Genomic DNA, 20,985 nt, shown 5'->3' on the forward strand with positions numbered 1-20,985 from the left:
TTCCCTTTAAATCTCGTCGTGTACAGCTGTGTGTCAGTGGAGGTTTAGCCTGTCATAATAAAACACAGCTCGTATGAGGTTTGTTTCACACGCCGCCCCCGGCAATGCAGACTGGCAGACGAGCATCTTGATGTGAAGCTGTCCCGTTCTCGGACGTCCACTTGTGTTTACGGGGATACTTTAAAAGAAAACTTGTAAGACCAATTTCAAACAATAATGTTATTTAGAGGTACTTGTATAGATATTTTACATTAGGTTTTGCTTTTCTACCCAAAGTTGCCCTTTAATTTCATCCTCCACCCTTCCCCCATTTTTTTCCATTTATTCATCCCTTTCCTTTTCTCCTCTTTTCTGTATTCCTTCTCTTCTTGCCATCTGACTCCATACCCAACTTGTTTGTTTTCTGCTGGTGAGTTGAGAAGAAAATCATATTTCCCCTGCTCCCTCTGGCCTGCCGGTATGGAAATTCATCTCAGAGGCTGGCCACTAACGTAAACCTCATTTCTGTCCTCTGGTTTCTTTTCCTTCTCCTCCTCTTCTGGTCTTCCAGGCCTCTATTTCCACCTTTGTTTTATCCTCAGCCACATGGTACCTTTCCATCTGTCACTGCTGTATCCCCTTATAGTTGTAGTTTCCAATTTTTCCATACAGAATAATTGAGAGTAAGGGCACCTGCTGTCAAGTTTAGGGATTCTCCATTACAGAACATAATGAAAATTATCTGATTTTTTTCCAGATTCTAAAATTACTTGAGGTGTGTCAAAGTCTGTCACATTATTCAGCAGTTTATAGACTTTATCAGGCTCTCACATTGTTGTGGAGATTGCTTCTCTAAGGTCATTGCTGACATCTTTCCTCCTTGACATTGTGTGAACACACACTTGGATGCTCCAGAGCAGCAAATTATCAAAAATCCTGTTTTCATAGAGGCGCTCACACCGAAGATGATCAGTAAATTTGATCAGCAGCACATCGCTGTTACATTTCCTCTCCAATCTATGGCTTTGTTTTCGCCTAACAAGTAATGGCAAGGTGGAATCTATTGTGTGTTTTAATACATTTAGGTTTATATTTGAATATTTTTAGAAGTTGGTGTAGATGTGTCCTGATACTTACCTCTCTATTGACAGAAGGTGTACTGTTTTTATCCCATGACTGTAAATTAGATAAAATAACAAAAACAGAAAAAGAAAGGGGGTGGAGGGGGGGGGGACTATTGGTTTTAGTTTTCTGATCAGTTACAAACATTCATACACAAAACAATATTTTCTGTGTGCATATGTTATTTGTCATAAATACAAGCTGCTGACGGAGGAGACAGAAGCTACGTTCAGTCTCTGCAGTGGTAATTAAAACAGAAGACGGGTTTGTACGCTTCCCATTTCCCAGTTGGCATCATAACTTGGAAAAGCGTGTCAACAAGAAAGCAGTGAATCCTCCAATGTTGACAATCCGAGGTAATAAAAACTAGAATTATGAGTTTATATTTACACAAACACAGTCATCTGTATTTAGGGTGAATGAATCTGCTTTAGTTTAGTTATGAATGGCTGTAATTTGATTTTCTGGGGGAGGGAACCACTTAAAAACACTTAAACACTGTTTTAGGAATAAACAAGATCTGGACCTGTGCCTTGCTTTTCTGAGCTTTTCTTTTTTTTAAAATCTCTTTATATTTTTATGAATATTGGGCACAATCAAAAAGAATATGAATGTGTGGTGTTTTAGTGAAGCCACAGAAAAGTTTGAATGCACCAAATCAAAAAAATTCAACATAAGCAACAGCATTATTGGGTGCCTTTGCTTGAAAATTTAACAGAGAATTTAAAATGCTTTTTTGCCCCTTCTTTCTCCATAAAAAAGGCAAATAAATAAATAAAATTAATGTATTTTGCACAAAAAGCCATCTCTAGTGCAAGACGTTGACTGGAATGACACCAAGAGTATGGAAGTGTGGGGATATTGGAAAGTGGAACCACTATTCAGAAAAGGTACGAATAAAGGCAGCTAAAACAATGCAAATCAAACCAATTAATCTACATTATATGCTCCATGTGTTTAGGCAGACATTATTAAAGAGAGAAAAAAAAAGATTTAAAAAACGACCCTGCACCTTCTTTTGCACGTTTGTCTTGGCAGCTGCTGAGGAGTGCTTGATGAAATCAACAGTGAAACAAAACAGCGCAAAAATGACAGATAATGGCCCAGACCGCCCCAAGGTTTCTCACGATTCTAAAGGCAGAGAGAAGGGAGGATGAGGAGAACAGACCAGAAACCAGTAGAGGAGGAAATATAAGACACCGAGGGTTGGGTTGTAAGTGGTGATAAACCAAAGGCACATGGTGGAAACAAAGCAAACAAGGATGAAGCAGTGGAGTGATTTCCTTAGCTGCATCTCACTGAATGGACTGCTGCTGATCAATACACACACACGCGCGCGCACACACACACCTGGAAGCATGATGACTTAAATCAATTTCCATCCAATTGAAGATCAATATCCTCTTGTGTTATATTGTCACATTTTCCAATTAACAAAAGCCTCTGTGCTCACACTGATATACTGAACTCCCTCACAGACACACACTCTGAAACCAGCGCCTGAAAGTACAGCCTCAGTGTGTGTGTGTGTCAGAGGTTTTGACTCTCGTTAGCTTGGCTGTTACGCTTATTGCCGTACACTTGGCAACCTCTCGTCAGTCCGACCCTTTCATAAGCTTCCAACCACCAAGGGCCCTGGCACCGAGCCTTTACTCCCTGTGTGGGTGTGTGTGCTTGTGTGTGTGTGTTTTCAGGGGCATGAGTCAAGCCAGACCTTTCTGATCTGTTTTGACACCATGGAATTGCACAAGTGACAGGGCTACTCAAACAAGGCGGTTGTGGAAGGTGCTTAGACACACACCCACACACACCCACCCTCACACACACACACAGGTCCATAAAAGCACTGTGGCACTGGGGACACAAACACATTCAATGTGTGAGTAAATGGCCGAGCAGTGCTTACAAAGAACACGTTCCGGGCAGAAAGAGGAGTTCCTTTTGCTCGACTTGATCCAGATAGCATTTTCCTTCTTGTTCTATCTTATTATTCATCGACGATTCCTCTCGCCTCATTCATGTTCGAGAGAGAATGGTGTGCAAGCAAAGCATGGCACGTCGCCTGGGACAAGCAGCCATGCTGAATCACATTACGGCAGGAAGAAGAGAAAGGACAGAGAAAGAGAAAAGGAGGGGAAGAAGAAGAGCGGAGGGGGAAAAAATGAGATGAAAGAGCTACAAATGAGAGATTTCACTGTGAGGCGCATAAATCAGCAGACTATGAACAGCACAGCTCAAAGCCTGACTCCCAGGCTGCCGACCAGAGCATTGCCATCCACACACACACACTGACACACACATCCTCTCTCTATTACCATCTCAGTGGATTCATGAGGCTACTGTAGTAGAGCTCTATCTCACCGCACCGACACTTGTGCTTTAACAACATCAAAAGCCAGAAAAAATGCAAAAAGGCACCTCATCTTTTGGCGGGGACTTCACGAGAATTAGAGGAAATAAAAGTAGTGGGAATTAAATGAACAAAGAGAAGAAAATGTTGCAACATTACACCTTGTGTCCCACAGTTTGAGCGGCCTGAAAAGAAAAGAAAAAAAAAAGATTAAAAAAAAAGATTATAGGTGTTGCTCAGAGTTTCCCGTCAGCCCAGCAAAGGCTGCAGTCAACTGTGAGTGAGAAAGAAAATGTTCCTACTTTTGACCACAGACTTATTGGACACCACACACCCACCCACTCACCCACAGCAAGAGGAAGGACCATATATGGTCACGGAGAGCAGGGATTCGCAACAGGAGAGATTTTTAGGAAGCAGGAAGGGTGGGGATTGAGGGGTTGTCAAAGTAAGTTTTTCCATGTTTTAGCAAACGAAAACAGGGGAATTTGGTGGTGGGGGGGTCAGACTGGTTCTCTCGCTTGGGCTAAAATGAGACACAAATGGTATGTGCAACAGCACACACACACACACAGACACAGACACGTTAATTAAAAGCATAAGGTTGGTGATATTTCAGGAAAGCCTGCGGTGAGGGTCAATAATGCAATTCCTTCCAACTCATGTGTGCACAAAGTGAAGCAGCATGTTCTGGGAGTTATGGTCGTCATCCAGTCCAGCATGCTATGCCAGCGCCACGCCTCTGTGGTCCATTCAGTCTCCAACTACAGCAAGCACACACACTCACACACATCCACACTCACTGACAACAATGATTTGAAGCTGCATGTGCCTGCTGCTGGATAAAATACACCTGAGGGTCAAGACGCCAAGAAGATCTGAGACTAAAAGAAAACACGTCACCGTGATCTGAGAGCAAAGAGGAGACAGAGAGTTGTGTTTCTCCATGAATCTCACCGAAGATCAAACACAACTGAAATTTACAACCTTATGGTCAAATATTGCTGTGTGGGTACATTATCTCTATTAAACACATGTTCTTTAGTACCACATTGTGTGACTCTGTTACTTATTAACAGTTTTCCTGATTGTATGAGTCAAAAGAAAGTAGATGTTAACAACATTTAAAGAGAGTGTGATCCAATGGTCCAATATCTCATACTTGGACTGAATTAGATCATGTAGAAACACAATATATTATATCACAAATCAAAGAGGCTGATTTTTATTACATAACTGAGGGGATGGTGGCTGGTGGTGAGCTGAGGGATCAACACTTTTCCAGTTCTGTTTAAAAGGTTGAGTGATGAAGTGGCATGACTTAGAAGTTGAGCAATGATTCAGAAACAAAATTTCTCATCCAAATCACAGAGATTTTAAATCTAAGTAGCTGAGGATAACTGCAACGCAATGATGATGAATAAAATTGAGGCATAAAGTGTTGCTTTTGCTGACAGACATGCTAACTACCTAAAAGTGAACATTTTCACTAATAAACCTGCAAAGAACTAAGCTCCCTGGAACTCTATAAACATTTTAACATCTTTCAGTTCGTTTTTTTGAGCTAAACATGAAGCTTTTGGCACAATGGTTTAAAAATCAAGATTACAAAAAAAGTGCTAAAAAAAAAAGCAATGTTTAGCATTACGAAATTGTTTAGCACTGCTAAAAAAGCATGAAGAATAGAGACAATTCATCAAAAATACTATGGTAAATTCCAAAATATATGAAAAATAAATATAAGAAAAAGCTAGAAAATATAAACTATCAGACACTGCATGGGAGCTGTGTGCTAACAAGCTAAAATGTCAAACTCGCTGACGTAAAAATTGACTGAAATAATGCTAAAACTTAGCAAATTTGATTTTTTTTTTTCAAGTTGATGATTCAGTTGCTTTCATTAGTCTAAATTTATAAAAACTAAAGCTACAAAATCAAAACTCTTAAAACTATTTTTGTTGTTGCCACCCTCAGCAGTGCAACACAATCATGCTTCAGCTTAAGTTAGCTCAAACTCCAGCAGAAACAAACACTCCCACGCAAACGTAGTGAATCAGAAAGCATCTTTGACCTCGTTGTTTAAGTTTAGCATGCAGCTTTTCAACACAAAAAAACTCCAAAATCAAGATTGCAAAAACTGCTTGGTGCCCAAAAAATAAGCTTTTTTTTTAAAAAGCAAAAGTGCCAGATATTTCCTCTGGAAGTTGAGGTGACCACAGCGTTAAAAGAATGGATTCAGTTCATCAGGAGGCAAAATTAAATTCCAAAATTTTTGCAGAAAATATATGAAACAGCTGGAAAATATAAAATATCAAATACTGCGAGCTTGTAAGTGTGCTAACAAGCTGAAAATGCTAGAATCACTGAAGTAAAGACGGACCTAAATTAATGCTAAAGCTTAGCAAATTTGTTCTTTTCTTATCTCATTCTTGCAGTTTGAGATTCAGCTGCTTCCATTAGTCTACCGTTACAAAAGCGAAGCTCCAAAAACAAAACTCCTGAAGCTATTTTTGTTGCTGCAGCCCCAGAATCTGCAGCAGCAGTGCAGTGCAATCCCGCTTCAGCTTAAGTTAGCTCAAACTCCAACGGAAACAAACACGCCTACACAGCAGAAAAGGCGAAGGAGACAACATCCTTTAACCAGCAGCCCCAGATTCAACCACATCCAAGTTACCGAGCACCCACCCCACTGAAGTATCCTCCAGCACAAACACTCAGTCCTCACTGCCACTGCTTTAACTGGCCGTACAGTTCAGTCTGCCAGCAGCCCAGAGACTGTGGATTTCCCTGCAGGGATCAAATATCACATTATTATTGCAACATGCTACTTGCAACCTACAGAGCCTTCCTCAGTCTCACACCACAGAGAGTCATATCTCAGCAGCACTGGAAGTTGTGTGTGTGGATGTCTAAACCTGGATATGTGTGTGTTCAGCCTCGTCGCAGCGTATCACCCTCCATCATCATGAGTTGAGGGGTGGTGGTTCCAAGAGAAGCACTTTACTTAAATTAGACCCTCAACGACTCGACATGCAGGTGTCATTGTGTGTATGCGTGTGTGTGTGTGTGTGTGTACGTGTGTGTCTGCAAGTGTTCTGGCTGTGTGGGCGTCAGAAAGTGAGTACGAGCCCGTGTGTGAGAGGCAGAAGAGACTGAACAAGAGAGAAGAACGAGATCAGCAGACAGCAAACACGAGCGAGAGAGGCGGCAAGGGTGGGAGGCAGGCAGAGAGAGTAACACACACACACACACATACAACCACACATATACCGACAGAAAGCAGGTGAGAGTAACCCAGTCTGACCTTATTTCAGCATGGCTTTTCCATTCTTTATATTCCCTCATTACTGTAATATTTACACAGGAATGAAAGTTTATTGGAGAGATCAACAGAGGAGAAATGAAAAAGAGGGAGAAGAGGAATAAATAAAAAAGAAGAGAGAAAACAAGGCTGATGCAGGCAAGGAAAACGGAATGGAATGAATGTCATATTGAAGCTGGAACTGATGATTCTTTTCATTTTAGTCCTAAACCTTCAATTTAGTCTGCACAGTTTTTCTTGATTTATCATGTGAAAAGTAAAAATGACATTGCAATTAAAAAAAATAACCCTGAAAATCCACAAACCTGTGAATGATTTTGATGTTGCTGTAAAGTGAATGAAAAATAGAAAAATTTGCTCCTCAAGTGGTTTTGGCACCACTTTACAACAAGGGTACCCTTTAGATATAGATTTTAAATATTAAGCATCTGTTAGTGAGTTACCGGCGCAAGCACTATTAGAATATACCTTTTGCTTTAGCAAATAAAACTATTTAGTTTAAAAAAAGTAAAATGTGCATATGGCGTGAATTTACATTAATTTGAATTAAATAAAGTACAGCACTTGACCTTACCAAATAGTGAACCCCCTTCAATGTATAAGCAGCGTTTTATAACACTTTTATAAATGTCTTACAATGCTTCACAAAGTATTTACAGACTCATGCATAAAATATTTAAAAAGCATTAATAAACTGTTTATAAAGTTAATCTTATTGTAATGTGGTACCATCTTTTTAAAATTTCAGATTTATGTTTAAAAAGCATCAAATCATGCATTTTTTTAAAAATTGCAAATTAGCCACTATCAAAGTTTTTGACCCACGAACAGATGTAAATTATATTTCATAAATGAGAATTTAAAACAAGACTGACCATTATAGAAAAAAATAATAATAAGTGAAAAAAGACAACCCTGCTGGTTTAAAGGTTTAGTGAAGTTTGTCAAGCAGTTTGCACAATGAATGGGTTAAAAAGTATCTCAGCTCTTGAAGGAAAAAAGAGGTAGACCCTGAACATATCACCAATCTATTAAAGATTACAAAAAAAGAATTATTTCACACACGCGCACCCCCCCACACACACACACACACACACACACACTGGACGTTAAATATAAATTGAGAAGAATTTTGCTAACTCTATACAGATAAATGTGCAGAGCTGACATTCAAACTAAACCTTTAAATAGCAAGAGGTTCATAAAGTTGTGTTAAAAAACTTTTAAGTGAGAAACACAGATTACACTTTTTTATGAACTGAATCTCCCCTTATTTAAGTAATTTGTATAAAAAAAATACAAGGTGAAATTGTCCTTAAATTTTAGTTTGTTTAAACTAAATTAAAGAGACACCTTTTGGCTTTTTTTAATCAAAGTTAATTGTTCCATAAAACTGTAACTCCTAAACTGAAGACAATATATATAGTCACAGTATTCCTAATCAGAATCACACTAACTGAATTAATTAAAAACATAATTAGAGAATAAAATCTATGTTTTACAAAAAAAATAAAAAAAAAACCATCATAAAATCCACTAATTTATTTTCATACCTGATCCTACCCACTGAATTGACATGTTGCCAGTCGATAACATGTAAATTTTAATTTTTTTTTGTTTTATTTGTAAATACAATACTTTTAAAGATATAAAAAATATTCTGTAATTAATCAGATGACATATGCAACAAGATGTTGCAACTCAGCTTCACTTCCGTGTTAATCATACAGAGTTGCACAACAAAAACAAACATTTTCACAATCTAACATGATACTATGTATTAGGAAATCCCCTATCAAGACAAACAAATGAAGGTAAACGTCCTGGTGAATCAAGAAATCAAACTTCTTTGCCACAACATATATTTTTGTACCACGACTGCAGAGAAAATCTCTGTGATCTTTCGTCTGTAGAGTTATATCGTTTCATATCAGTCTTTTTGTAGTTTATTTAGATGCAAATATGTATGGATTAGGTTCAGTACTTTGTCATTTAGCTCCAGAAATAACATTAACATCAATTAAGCTAAACTGTGTTTGATATTTTGGGGAAAAGACATTTGACGTAAGTGATAAAACTGCTGAAACACTAATGATGAAGCAAATGCTTTCACACAGACACATCCATACACACAGACGTCAACACACACATGCAAAAAAAAAAAAAAAAGAAAAACAGAGGGGGTGAAGTGCACTTTCACACACAAAAGCAATCCCTATATTATGCATGCACACATGCTCCCAAACCTTACAAAAACACACATCAAAACTAGCCGAAAAGACAGTAGGTGGTTATTAAAAAGACAAGACAGAAAAACAGAGAGAAGAAGACGAGACACTTTACCAGCAATCAAAGATGCAGAGGAGGAGGAAGAGGAGGGATGGAGGGATGGAGGGAGGGAGAGGTGGAGGTACAGAGGAGGGAGAGTTTGCTTCTAATCAGCCGGGATCCAAAATTTAGACAGGCACACACAGAGGCACAAGCAGTCCCAGTAGGATTAGGACCTCAGCACTGTGTGTGTGTGTGAGTGTGTGTGTGTAGTGTGGTGCACACGTCTCACGAGACTGATTAGCCATGAATGACTGATGACGGATCTTTTTTTTTTTTACTCTCTTGCTCTCTTTTCTTGTTTTCCTTCTCACAACTCTCAGCTCGGGTGAAAGCTTGGGAGCGGATTCTCTCATTCGCACACACACACTCAAAGCTGCACACAGCTCCATGTATATTCAACAAAGGCTCCTGAATATACTTAAAGCTTTCATGTGAGTCGCCGTGTAACGATCCATGCTGTTCCTTGCTGTTCCACACAGCTGCTTCGCTTTTTTACCTATACCCCCCTTCGCTCAAACACATATATGTACCTATTTCCTATTTCGAGCACATTTGCTGTCTTTAAATGCTAAATCTGAGCACGCGAAGGGGTCCTGCAACATTTAGGAGGCAGTCCTTTAACCTCACCTCTAGATGAACCTGCAGCCCCCCACATCCATCCATCTAAAGCACTGACAGCAGAACAAACTGGACATAGACCGGCCTGAATGGAGTCCATTACAATGTGAATGAGCCGAACAGAGCTGAAATGAATCGAATGGAGAACCAAAACACAGCAGCTAAAAAACAAAAAAAGAGAGGGAGGTGGCCCTGGCTGAGTGGAGCGATGATGACTCAGGCCTAAATGTGACCCCGAGGTGGATAAGAAGCAGGTCCAGCTCAGGTGTCGGTCACCGCGGCGATAAGGGTTGCCTTGGTTGCACCGTCTGGGTTTGTGCACTTGCTGGTGTAGATTCTCAGTCATCTAGCACATGTCAAATCAAAAAAAAAAAAAAAAGAAAGAAAAAAAAGGACTTCTGTTCTGTAGTTGAACACATTTCTTTTCCATCCGGGAAGTTTTCTCAATTCAAAGCTAGAGAGTTTGGAGTTCCAAGCTTGAAACTGCATGAGATGCTCCGTTACGTAAGCTTAATTCACATGCAGACTAGACTCACTCCCCTCCCACTGGAGAGGCATTAAGGTCTTAAGGTTCTAATGGTCATTAGGCCCTTTCTGTCATTAGAACTCTACACCATCGGGCTGAACATGTCCCCACAAGGACAGAAGGGAACAACAAGGAACAAAAACAAATCAATGCATGTATGCAGTCCAGTGCAGTGAGGAATGTTCAGACCTCTATATACATAGTTCCCACAAGTCTCGGCCAGAAGAGATATTTTCGCCATGTTGGTAGGTAAGCTAGACAACGATGGCTTCAAAGCAAAGTAAATCCAGGTATTTACTTACTCTTGACCAATGTGCGAGGGAAAGAAGATCGCTACTGTCAGGACTGACCTGTATGAGGTGATAAAAAAAGGAAATGTCGGACGAGCCCGACAATTTGCCGCCCATCTCGTACTACAACATTAACTATTTAGTGTACATGAAGAGTGCCTACATCATGGAGGAGCTAAAAGCTACGGACTCATACAATCAGTGTTTCAACAGATTTGTAAAGGATGTCCAAACTCTCCATGTTAATAACAAAGTTCTGGTGACTGGCAGGATAAGTAGTAATAATATCATACATCCACATGTAGGCATACCTTGTCCACAGCATGTTCATGGATTAGAATTGGGCCTAAAATGGCTCCAGCACTTAATTTGTAACTATCATTCATCTGTAACAATTTTTATTGTTGTGCTATTTGTTATATCACTGACAAAATCCTTTAACTTTTAATTTATTTCAGCTCTTCAGGGCAGGACTCAGCTGTGCACCTACACCTCAAGGATAAGGGACACTCTTTTGAGGACTAAAATGTTCTGATTTTGGACAGAGAAGGTAGATTATTTGAGTTGGGCGTGAAGGAAGGTCTCAGATTTCAGCTTTCTAAAACTTACAATGGAGCGTTAAGTCTGACACCCAGTCATTTTGACTCTAATTCACACCTTCACGAATGCAACCAAAACATCTCTCTTGTGAGCCAGGCCAAAGACCCTAGCGACTATCCAGTGGGAGGGGAGTGAGATTAATCTGCATGTGAATTTAGCTGCATAACGGAGCATCTCATGTAGTTCCAAGCTTGGAACACCACACAATTCAGGTCTGAATTGAGAAAACTCCCCTGTTGAAACCTGAAACCTATATTGCCTTCAACAGAACAGAAGTCCTTTTATTTTTCATTTTATTATTACTTTATATTTTTTGGAATTGTGCTTTTCTTTTCCAGGGTGTGTGAACCTGTGAATCTGCACACACTGTGACATCATGTCCAAGCAATGTCACCTCCCTGTCTTGTTGCGTAAATGTGGAAATGCCCTGACTTCTCTGAAGAGGAAGGAACCCATAAAAAAGCAGACAATTATGGCATCTGCAAACACTTTATTATCATGTAAGGTTTTGATGCAATCCTATTGAGTGATATTCACAGCAGCCAAGGCATTTAAATACCTAACAGTGAATTTGTAAATGAGCCCCCACAACCCCCCTCCTCCTCCTATAAGAAGCTGTTTTAGCCCTGTGTTTTGCAGCCTGTTTAAAATGTCATTTTTCTCTCGTTGCTCTGACTTCAAAGGCGCCTCGCTGAGCTTCTCACTCCCTCTTGCCAAATCCTCCAAACGTTTCTGATTTAGTGAGCTGGCCACGGGCCGAGCAGCACCGGGGACGGGCCCGTGAACAGCGGGCTGTGTGGTGAGGGAGGGGGTGGGTGGGAGATGCAAGAAAAGAGCAGGGAGAAACAAACAATGTGGAGAAAAAAAAGGGAGAGGAAGCAGACTGAAACTGAGACAGAAATAGGAGAAGTGCTGAGAGAGGCAGGCCTGCTAACAACACAAGGAGCTCAGAGGGTGTACGGGGAGTCAGACTGAGACGGGGAGATGGATATGAGAGAGGTGTGGGGGATCGATTGAAAAGAGAAAAGAGAGCAGAGATGAGTAGGGAGGAACATGGGTGTAAGGAAGGAGGAGGAGGAGGGCTGGAGCACCACTCGAAAAGCTGAGAGGAGCGAATGCTCTGCTGAGAGGGGAAGTGAAAGAGGAAAGCAGAAGAGGGGGGAAGAGGGGAGGAGCATGAAGAAGCAGGGGGTTGTGGGGGTTCTGGCCAGAGAGGGAAAGATGAACAGGAGGAAGAAGAGCGAGAAAGAGAAAAAGACCACATGGACACAGGAAGTCTGGCGCTTTTTCATTTCCATGCCAAGTCATCAGATGGTGGTGTGTGTTCACACCCCCAGAGATGTCGCAACCAAACGCACCCTTCAAATCACTGCCACCAACAATAAGCAGCTGTTCTCGACTTGGACGAGAGCTGGAGACGAGACAAGAGTCTTTCTGTCGCAGCCGCACATGTGCTTCAGAGCACGCTTTTCTCCAAACTCCAACATCAAAGACATCTCCATGTCATATATTATATTTTTTATAGATATATTTTATCTTTCCACTCATGTGACCTTTCAGACAGCTCAAATCTTGGTCACATCAGTTGCTCTGAGGCTAGTTTGATTGGTCACGGTGAAACATTCAGGAATATGTTCAAACGCTGTGCCACAGTTTGCCTGAAATATCAAAGCCTGCACAAGAATCTAATTTGTAATGGAAATTTAATTCCTTTTTTAATGACTTAATGCCTTTAATGGGTCAACACATTTCAAACAGTCAGACTGATTTAACTGATTTTGTTGGCCTTGCCGCTTTTTAAAATTCTCATATTTAAATATGAGCAGTAATTAGGTGTCAAATTGGTCCATTTGGATGCAGACAAAAAGTGTGAGGAAAATATTTTAATTTTAAAAACAAATTTTGTGGCCTTAAGATCTGCCACTGGATAACATTTTCATTTTTGTTCCTTTTAATGTTAGATATAATAAATATACTTAAAACCACTGAAATGTCTTTTGATTTTCTCTCCTGTTATTTTATTTTCACCTGCCATGGATGATTATGTGTTTTTGCCTGTGTGTATGTGTGTGTGTGTGCATGTTTGTCTGTTAGAAAAACAGCTCCCAACGAGATTATAATGAAATGATAAAAGAAAAAAAAAAATTTTTTTTTGTAATCCATTTGTGCACATTTACAAAAGACCAACTTTCAGAGTGAACGCAATTTAAGATGGCTGCCACAGCTAATTAATCATAGCAATCACAAAAATGACTATAACAGTCAATTGTACAGATAATAAACTACACTTTGGTGTGGTAGTAGCTGAGAGTAATTCACAACACATACTCCAAACGCTAACTGACCACACAAGTATTCAGAATACTGCATGAAAATGTGCATATCATCATTTTTTATTTACTGGCTGTAACTGTCTCAACATAAGATGTTCTTAGTTTAAAACTCTGGTATGAAAGGCTGTGCGCAATCATCATTTTCTCAAGGAAAGCGAGGCCTTTAATTTTAAAAACATTAGGTAAATCTTACCATTGTTCCAAATAATTCAATGGAAATAATAAGTTTACAGCCCAAGCATTCAATTTAATGCATTGTCCTCAGTGTTGCACAGTCTAGATCCAATTTGGGTCAGAATCTCCTCTTCCTTCTTTTTTTTTTTCTTTTTAATGAAACTGAATTGTCAGTTTACACTCCTCTCCTTCCAGCCTCGGCTTGGCTGGCTGCAGCCTTCGCCAGCTGTCTCCTCCAAGCGGGGGGTCGTCTGGCACACTGCACCCAAGATGCACCCCTTGTACCCTGGTTGGAGTTGGATTGAAGGCAGTAATGGGGGGTGTTATAAGGGATGTGGGTGATGGGATGGTTCTGACTGGGTCTTATCCACCACTGACTCAGCTCCCCGTCTCTCTCTGACACACACACATACACACACGCACGGAGCCAAGCGTCTCCTCTCTCTTGCTTTCTCTCCTAGGAGGCAGGGAAGACGCCACTGGGATGGTGGTGGTGGTGGTGGGGAGGGGGTGATGGCTATGGGCGCTGTCAGGCAGTGGTAATCTGACTGGATTACCAACCAGGTGAAAGGATTCAGCCCATCCCCCCTTCCCACCACCACCCCAATCCACCCCTCCTCCATCTCTGTTACATCATTACTCATCATGTCATCGCTTTTCTTCTCCATCTTTAAGGGACTTTACTTGTCTTATAGCACAACAACGCAACATGTCTGCATTAACCGCGCACCTCAGATTCCACAAGCATGTAGTCACAGAGAAAACACACACATCGTGCGTGAGGTAGGAGGGGTGAAGGGGTGTGTCACTGATGCTGCCGTGACGATCAAAGCAGAGAAAGGCTTGAGAGATTTCCCTGCCAGGATCATGATGAATGAACATGCAGCTAAACACATTTATAGCAAGAGGATAGTCCGAATTTAAATGCAGGATCTTCTACTAACAAGATGGAGAGAAAGGATGGGGAGTGGGGGTGGGGTGGGGGTTGGTGGGGGCAAAAGGTCAGGCGGAAAAGGGGGCCGAGGAATAGAACTGGGTGGGAGATTATCTAGTCTAACAAAACATTATGGTTTATTACACTTTCAATACACAAAACATGACGATAGAAGCCCTTCAGAGTCTGCTAGTGAGTGTGTGTGCAGCTGTGTGTGTGTGTGCAGCTTAATGTGAATGTAAACTCTTTCCGTCTGCAAGATTAGGTTACACACAAATGCACACTCTCCCACATACACAATTGTGTAAACAAAAACCGTCTGCTGTCTGGGAAGTAACACACCTGTTCAATGACAACTGCTGCCACGCCCTCCACAGTGCTGCACACCTGTGCTACTGCAGGCTAAACCTTACCCTAATCTCACACACATACACACAGATACACATTTGCACAACTACCGCCCAGGGGCTAACATCACAGAACGGGGGAAGAAAAAAAACAAAAAAACAGAGAAGCAAACAGAGAAGTGGTGAAAATGGGACGAAAGAGCGCAAGCCAGACAGACGGACAGGCACAAAGGCTTTCCCACTCCTCCTATCTGTAATCTAAACGCCTGGATAATATCATTGGGAGGTTTTATCAAATGGGTTGGGGGGTGGCTGAGTCTTATGGTATGCGTCTGTCATTCCACCACTTTGTCAAGAGAAGCCATATTCAAGCAGACACCATGCTGATCTAAATAAGAGGCTTCAGCAAATTGATGGATTGCAGGTTTTCTGAGATGTGAAGAAACAGGAGAATTATGTGTGTGTGTGTGTGTGTGTGTGTGTGTGTGTGTGTTTTAGGGGGGCTTCAATTCATTCTTTTTCTTTCTCTGAATTTCTGTAAGCGATACACTCGGTCTGGTTGACTGTAAAAAGTGTGAGTGTGTCACGGCATAAATCTGAGACAAGCCCCTCCTGTTCTTCTATGGCCAGCTTCACATCATATCTACCCCCTGCGCCGAGGCCTAGGGCTGGGCGAATCTCTAAAGAGGGAGGGGTGGGGAGGGGGGGCAAGGACAAAGGTAACCACCCCTCATCCCAACCTCCCAACACACACACTCAAATATCCCAACCCCCACCGTAAAAACAACAATCCTCTGTGCCCATCATGTCAGTCAAAATCCCATAAGGGACATGCATGGAGAGTCTGGATATCTGGAATCTCAATCCAGTGTCATGCACCTTCAGACCCACTGAGAGCCCCTCCTGAATATATTTCAATAGCATTATCACCTTAAATTACAATGCTTATCCCCCCACACCCTTTAACATATCAGAATCATTTTTAAATTGGACTATAGTGCATGTCACTGAGCAACAACATCCGTCAAAGCTGTGTTTGAATGTTTACGCAGCATGGATGAGTGTTACTTACATGACATAAATAAGCTTTTGTTGACACATTTTCAGGTAAATTTAGGCGAAATGGGCAAAAGGATATTTAATAAAAACAAATTACAAAAATGCCATAAATTGAGCTCAGCTGATTGATTCTAAATCTTTTAAAATATAAAATAATTAAGAGCAATAATTGTGTAAATTATTGAATGAAAATGTTGTACAGCAGATAGATGGGTTTTTTTGTTTGTTTTTTTACACAAGCTGCGTTTATACTAGAACATTTTTACAAAAGTTATATGTTTCAGTACTCTAATTAGATTAACCAAAAACATAAATAAAATTTGTTGTGATTTCTTTATTTTTTCCAGGTTTCCTCTTTCAAAGCAGGAAAGGCATTCCAAGAGCAACGCAAAGAACAAAAAAAAGGTGCTATTTTTTTTTTATTTTTTATTTTTTGGTAAATATTTGGAAAATCTGAGAAAATAAGACCAGAAATAAACTTCTGCTTCTGAGATTTAAAACAATAATAATTGTTAAATATTAAAACATTTGGTAACGGAAGATGTGTGAATCCAAACACGCAGCAGAAACAAAGAATCATCTGCTCCTCAAAATGATAATTTATGACATTTTTCAACCTCCACGTGTACATTCATCCACTTCATCCAGCTGGTATTATATATGCAATTAAAATATTATTTTATTTTTTTTCTCTCTCAGTCACACACACACACGCACACACACCCCTCCCCTGTTGAGACAGGATACCAAAGCTACTTGTTAAATCTAATGCATGCACTGTCAACCCATTCGCACCCCGTCACGTCCCCGCTCAACATAGAAACCGGATTTTCTGGTATTACCCGCACCTCCATTAGCCAGAACTCCACTTTACTCCCCACCACCAGAATATAACACACGCACACACCAGTTTGGAACCAGAACAGAACCTCCAAACACCAAAAAATAAAGCCACACAAAAAGAAGAAGTTACTGCACAAATTCCTCGAAATACATCGGAACTGCAGTTTACTTGGAATTAATTATAACAAATGGCAAAGATTCAATAATTGATGAACCTGTATGACAAGATTATAACGCCTAATGAAGCCAAATAATTCTGGATGATTTAAAAATCGGGATTTAAAAACACAAATCACATTCTAAATGTAAAAGTTGGTTTTCTTAAATTAAAGTGCGCATTTTTTGTGTTTCAGGCTACAGATTACGTAGTTTCATGTGAGATTTGTCTGTGTTGTATGTAGCAGGCAGCAAACAGCTTCCCAAAATGTCATAAAACTCCTGCAGATGTGCGCGTTTCTTTATTTGTCATATCCTCCGCGCGCTGGGTTTCTGAGCAGCTTTAAAGTTTCACAAGTGTGCAGAATTAAAACACAATTAATAAAAAAAAAGAAGAGCGATTTTAGTTTAAAAGCGCACGTGAAACTGACCTGTGTGCGGCCCCATGGAGAGGTGGGATGAGTAGTATTTCCCCGGCTGGAAGTGAGCGGGGTGCTGCACGGAGCCGTGGCCGCCCGCCGCCATCCGAGACGCGGCGCTGTGAACCAGGGCGCTCCGCTCCGTCAGGAGGGGGTGCGGGGGAGCGAAGTCGCGGCTTTCCATCCCGATGACTTCAAGCCAGTAAATCCCAAATCCAAAGGAAGGCGGGAGAAGGAAAAAATCCGCAGGCACCGGAGGTCTCTCAGGCACCCAGATGCAAAAACGCAACGGAGAAACATATAATCCCTTTTTATGAACTTCGCGCTCGCCTCGCTCTGCGCGCAGCCTGGGCTTGAAGCGGAGTCCCCGTCATGTCCTGCAGGAAGACAGAGAGCAGGAGACGAGCTGACAAGGAGCAGACTGGGAGACATTCACTGCTCAAGTTTGCACACACGGACTGCGAAACTGCGACCCAAAAAAATCTATTCAAATTCCACAAAATGCTGTAAAAGAAAATCACATATTAAACTTTGATTATTTGTGCCAGGAAGGTGAGCGAAGTGTTTCTCTGCGCATGAAATCTAGCTCGTGGCCCCAAGAGTGGACCTCCCTCTGCACACACACACACTCACACACACTTTTCTTCTCCTCATATGACCAAACACGATGCAAATAGCGCACACTGAAGCTTTCTTTATCAGCACAAAGAATGAGGAGAGAGAGAGAGAGAGAGAGAGAGAGAGAGAGAGAGAGAGAGAGAGACCGAGGGAGAGATTTGGCTCAGGTACAAACAATTGATTCAGATCCAACACAATAGTTCACGGCGGGTCAAAAAGCGTCTCTAAATGAAGTAGATGGTCTAGACTAGCTTCAACAACAAGCTGGACCTCGATGGGTTCATGCACTAAAACACTGGACAGTTTTTTTTGTTTGTTTTGTTTTGTTCCAGCCCTGATGGGCGCTAAAGTTCCAAACTGAAAGAAATGCTTTGATTAGAGACATTTCTTCATTTTGGATCAACCTGATTAATATATTTCTGTGAAAAGGAGAAGCGCAGCTTCAGGTCTGTGCGGTTTGGCATCTTTACGATGTTTTAAATGGAAATAAAGCTTTTCTGTTCCCCTCCTACTTTCAACACCTAATGACTTTTTTAGCGTTCCCTATTGATGAACATGACACAGCACCAAGCATATCTGCTGTATGTTCTCATATAGTTTTCATATATATATGTGTGTGTGTGTGTGTGTGTGTGTGTGTGTGTGTGTGTGTGTGTGTGTGTGTGTGCGTGGATAAATAAGACCAAACTGTAATCACAAATCAAATCACCTTTATGCTCCAGCTCGAAGGAGCAGCGCAATAAACAGTGAAATGGCCCCTTTTTACATGTTCTGTATCCCTCACAGCCTTGGTCATTTACTTAAATAAGGCTCCCTGAGATGCTTACATTGGGGAGATCTTGGGTGGGTGGGGGCGGGGGGAACTGCTGCGTGCGTTCCTCCAAGCACACCTCAGCAGTCCATCTATTTAGGCTTTTCAATGCATGGCACGTCCATCTTTGTAGATAGCACCTCCCAGGAACCAACGATAAAGGAACAAAGAAAATATCAAATGCTCCGGTGGATCAGGAGGCTCACACACACACCCACACACACTCCTTCACACTCACACACACACACCCTGCTTCTGTAACTTACTTTCCTTCCTTTTTACATGTATTTCTTTTAAGGTGAGAGGAGGAAAATATCCTCCAAAGTTCAACAGCTTGTTTCTGTGCGTCAAAAAACACTCCTTCCTCGTGTGTGTGTGTGTTTTTTTCTTTCTTTCTTTTTGCTAAACTACATTTAAATGATTCAACTTCCTCCCCTTTTTCCCTGCTATGGAGCCAAGTGTTATCTCTTCGGTACATATCTGGGAGAAATAAAAGAAGAGAGGAACGCGAAATGAGGCTCCCTCCTTGTCCCCAAGGCTGAGAGAAACAATGGCCCCTCTCCACGGGGGCATCAATCACACACCACTCTCCTCATGACGCTTGTCTATACGTTTTTCTTCTTCTTTCTTTTCTTTTTTTTGGTACATTTTCAGACCATAAACACACGTCTTGGGGTGTTTACATTCCACGTCAAACACAGAGCCACTCAGGCTGCATTTTGAACAACCTGGATCTAGATCCGCCGTGTTATCGCGCTGCGCCACGCAAACACAACGACGGCGCGTAAAACAGCGTTTGGCACTGCTTCAAAAATAATAATAATTATTATTATTATTATATTAATAGAAAATCATGGGTCCGTGCAACGTGGAAAGCGTTCGGGCTTCCTCCTAAACACACACACACACCCATACACAATTACAACCACACGCACGCACACCTTTCACCGTCCATGCCCTGAAAAGGGTCAAACTATCCCCAGATAAAAGTAACCACTGCTGGTCAAGGCGACATTACATGAAACTCATGGCAAAAATAATCTACAGAGAAATGTGTTTTACACCGGCCATGCCACAAATAAATTACAAAAACGTCTTATTTTTTGTTCTCCTTGGAGAGATTAAATCGTAAAAAAAGGTGTTGACCTTTGAGCGAAATAAAATGAAAACGGATTTTTTTTTTCTAATTTAAAAAAAGCTTCTTAATTTAGATAACACTCGCGCAAATTTGCAATAATTTCCACATTATTTACACACAGCTAAAAGCAGAATAATCCGAGGAACAGAGGCCGGGTTAAAGAGGAGGGACGAGCCCGGCTGAGGGTGAAGACAGCCCGGCGTCTGTTCAGCCTTCATACCGAGGTGCAGCTCCGCAGTTTCTCTCAAACACACACACACACCGTCACACGCACGCACACACACACACATAACAGGAAACTACCAAAACCATAATCTACAATTCAAAAACCGAACTGTTCACACGCGACTGAGCTGAATGAGGAAAAAAATAAGGTTTAAGAAATGCGCAGGTTAATGCTTTGAAATGAGATCAAAACAAACACACACACACACACACACACACACATACACCTCACACACACACAAGAGTCAGATATCTAAAAAGAATGAATGCTAGGGGGAAAAAATGTGGCTCTGATGGGACGTTTTAAGATTAATATCCAGAGTCTGCGTTTTGAAATCTGTTTTCTGAATGAGTTTTTTTACGTTTTTTTTTAAAGCGGATATTTTTTCAAAATAAAAAAAAAACTATACGCGAAATTCAGTCCGTTTTTTCCTTCTTTTTTTTGTAGTAAAATGTCTTCAACCAAAAGCAGACACCAACGCGAGCAGTAAAAGAAAAATAATAATTTGCGACTTACTGGTAACTTAGATCCACTGCACGGCGAAGGAAGAATGAAAGGAAAAGTAGAAAAAAAATTCAAAGTGAAAATCCCCGATTCGCAGAGATGAAACATGTGGGATTGATTACATCCTGATGCTGCTGCTGCTGCTGCTGACTGCGCTCTGCGCTCAGCTGAGGTATGGGAGAGACGCAGCGTAGAAGTTCAGGCTTGTAGTGAATCGAGGCTCGTTCATGCAGCCGGAGACTCAGACAAGCCGGGAGGAGGAGGGAGGGAGGGAGGGAGGGAGGG

General features: G+C 41.2%; 1 protein-coding gene across 4 annotated transcripts in view; it reads right to left on the bottom strand.

The window, feature by feature from the left end:
* Window positions 1-20,985, bottom strand: part of bahcc1b (BAH domain and coiled-coil containing 1b) — a 73,469-nt gene that overhangs the window by 44,733 nt on the left and 7,751 nt on the right. For 2 of the 4 annotated variants that reach the window (XM_017418430.3, XM_017418428.3), the window contains exons 1-2: window positions 20,713-20,907; window positions 17,416-17,780 (exon numbers count right to left, since the gene is read on the bottom strand). In XM_017418430.3, the coding sequence (XP_017273919.1) occupies window positions 17,416-17,587 (172 nt within the window). In that variant the 5' untranslated portion in view covers window positions 17,588-17,780; window positions 20,713-20,907. Of the gene's footprint in view, window positions 1-17,415; window positions 18,066-20,712; window positions 20,908-20,985 lie in introns of those variants that run through there. The other 2 variants (XM_017418429.3, XM_037981017.1) reach the window with 2 other exon arrangements.

The sequence above is a fragment of the Kryptolebias marmoratus genome, linkage group LG17, assembly GCF_001649575.2.
Source record: "Kryptolebias marmoratus isolate JLee-2015 linkage group LG17, ASM164957v2, whole genome shotgun sequence".
NCBI lineage: Eukaryota > Metazoa > Chordata > Actinopteri > Cyprinodontiformes > Rivulidae > Kryptolebias > Kryptolebias marmoratus.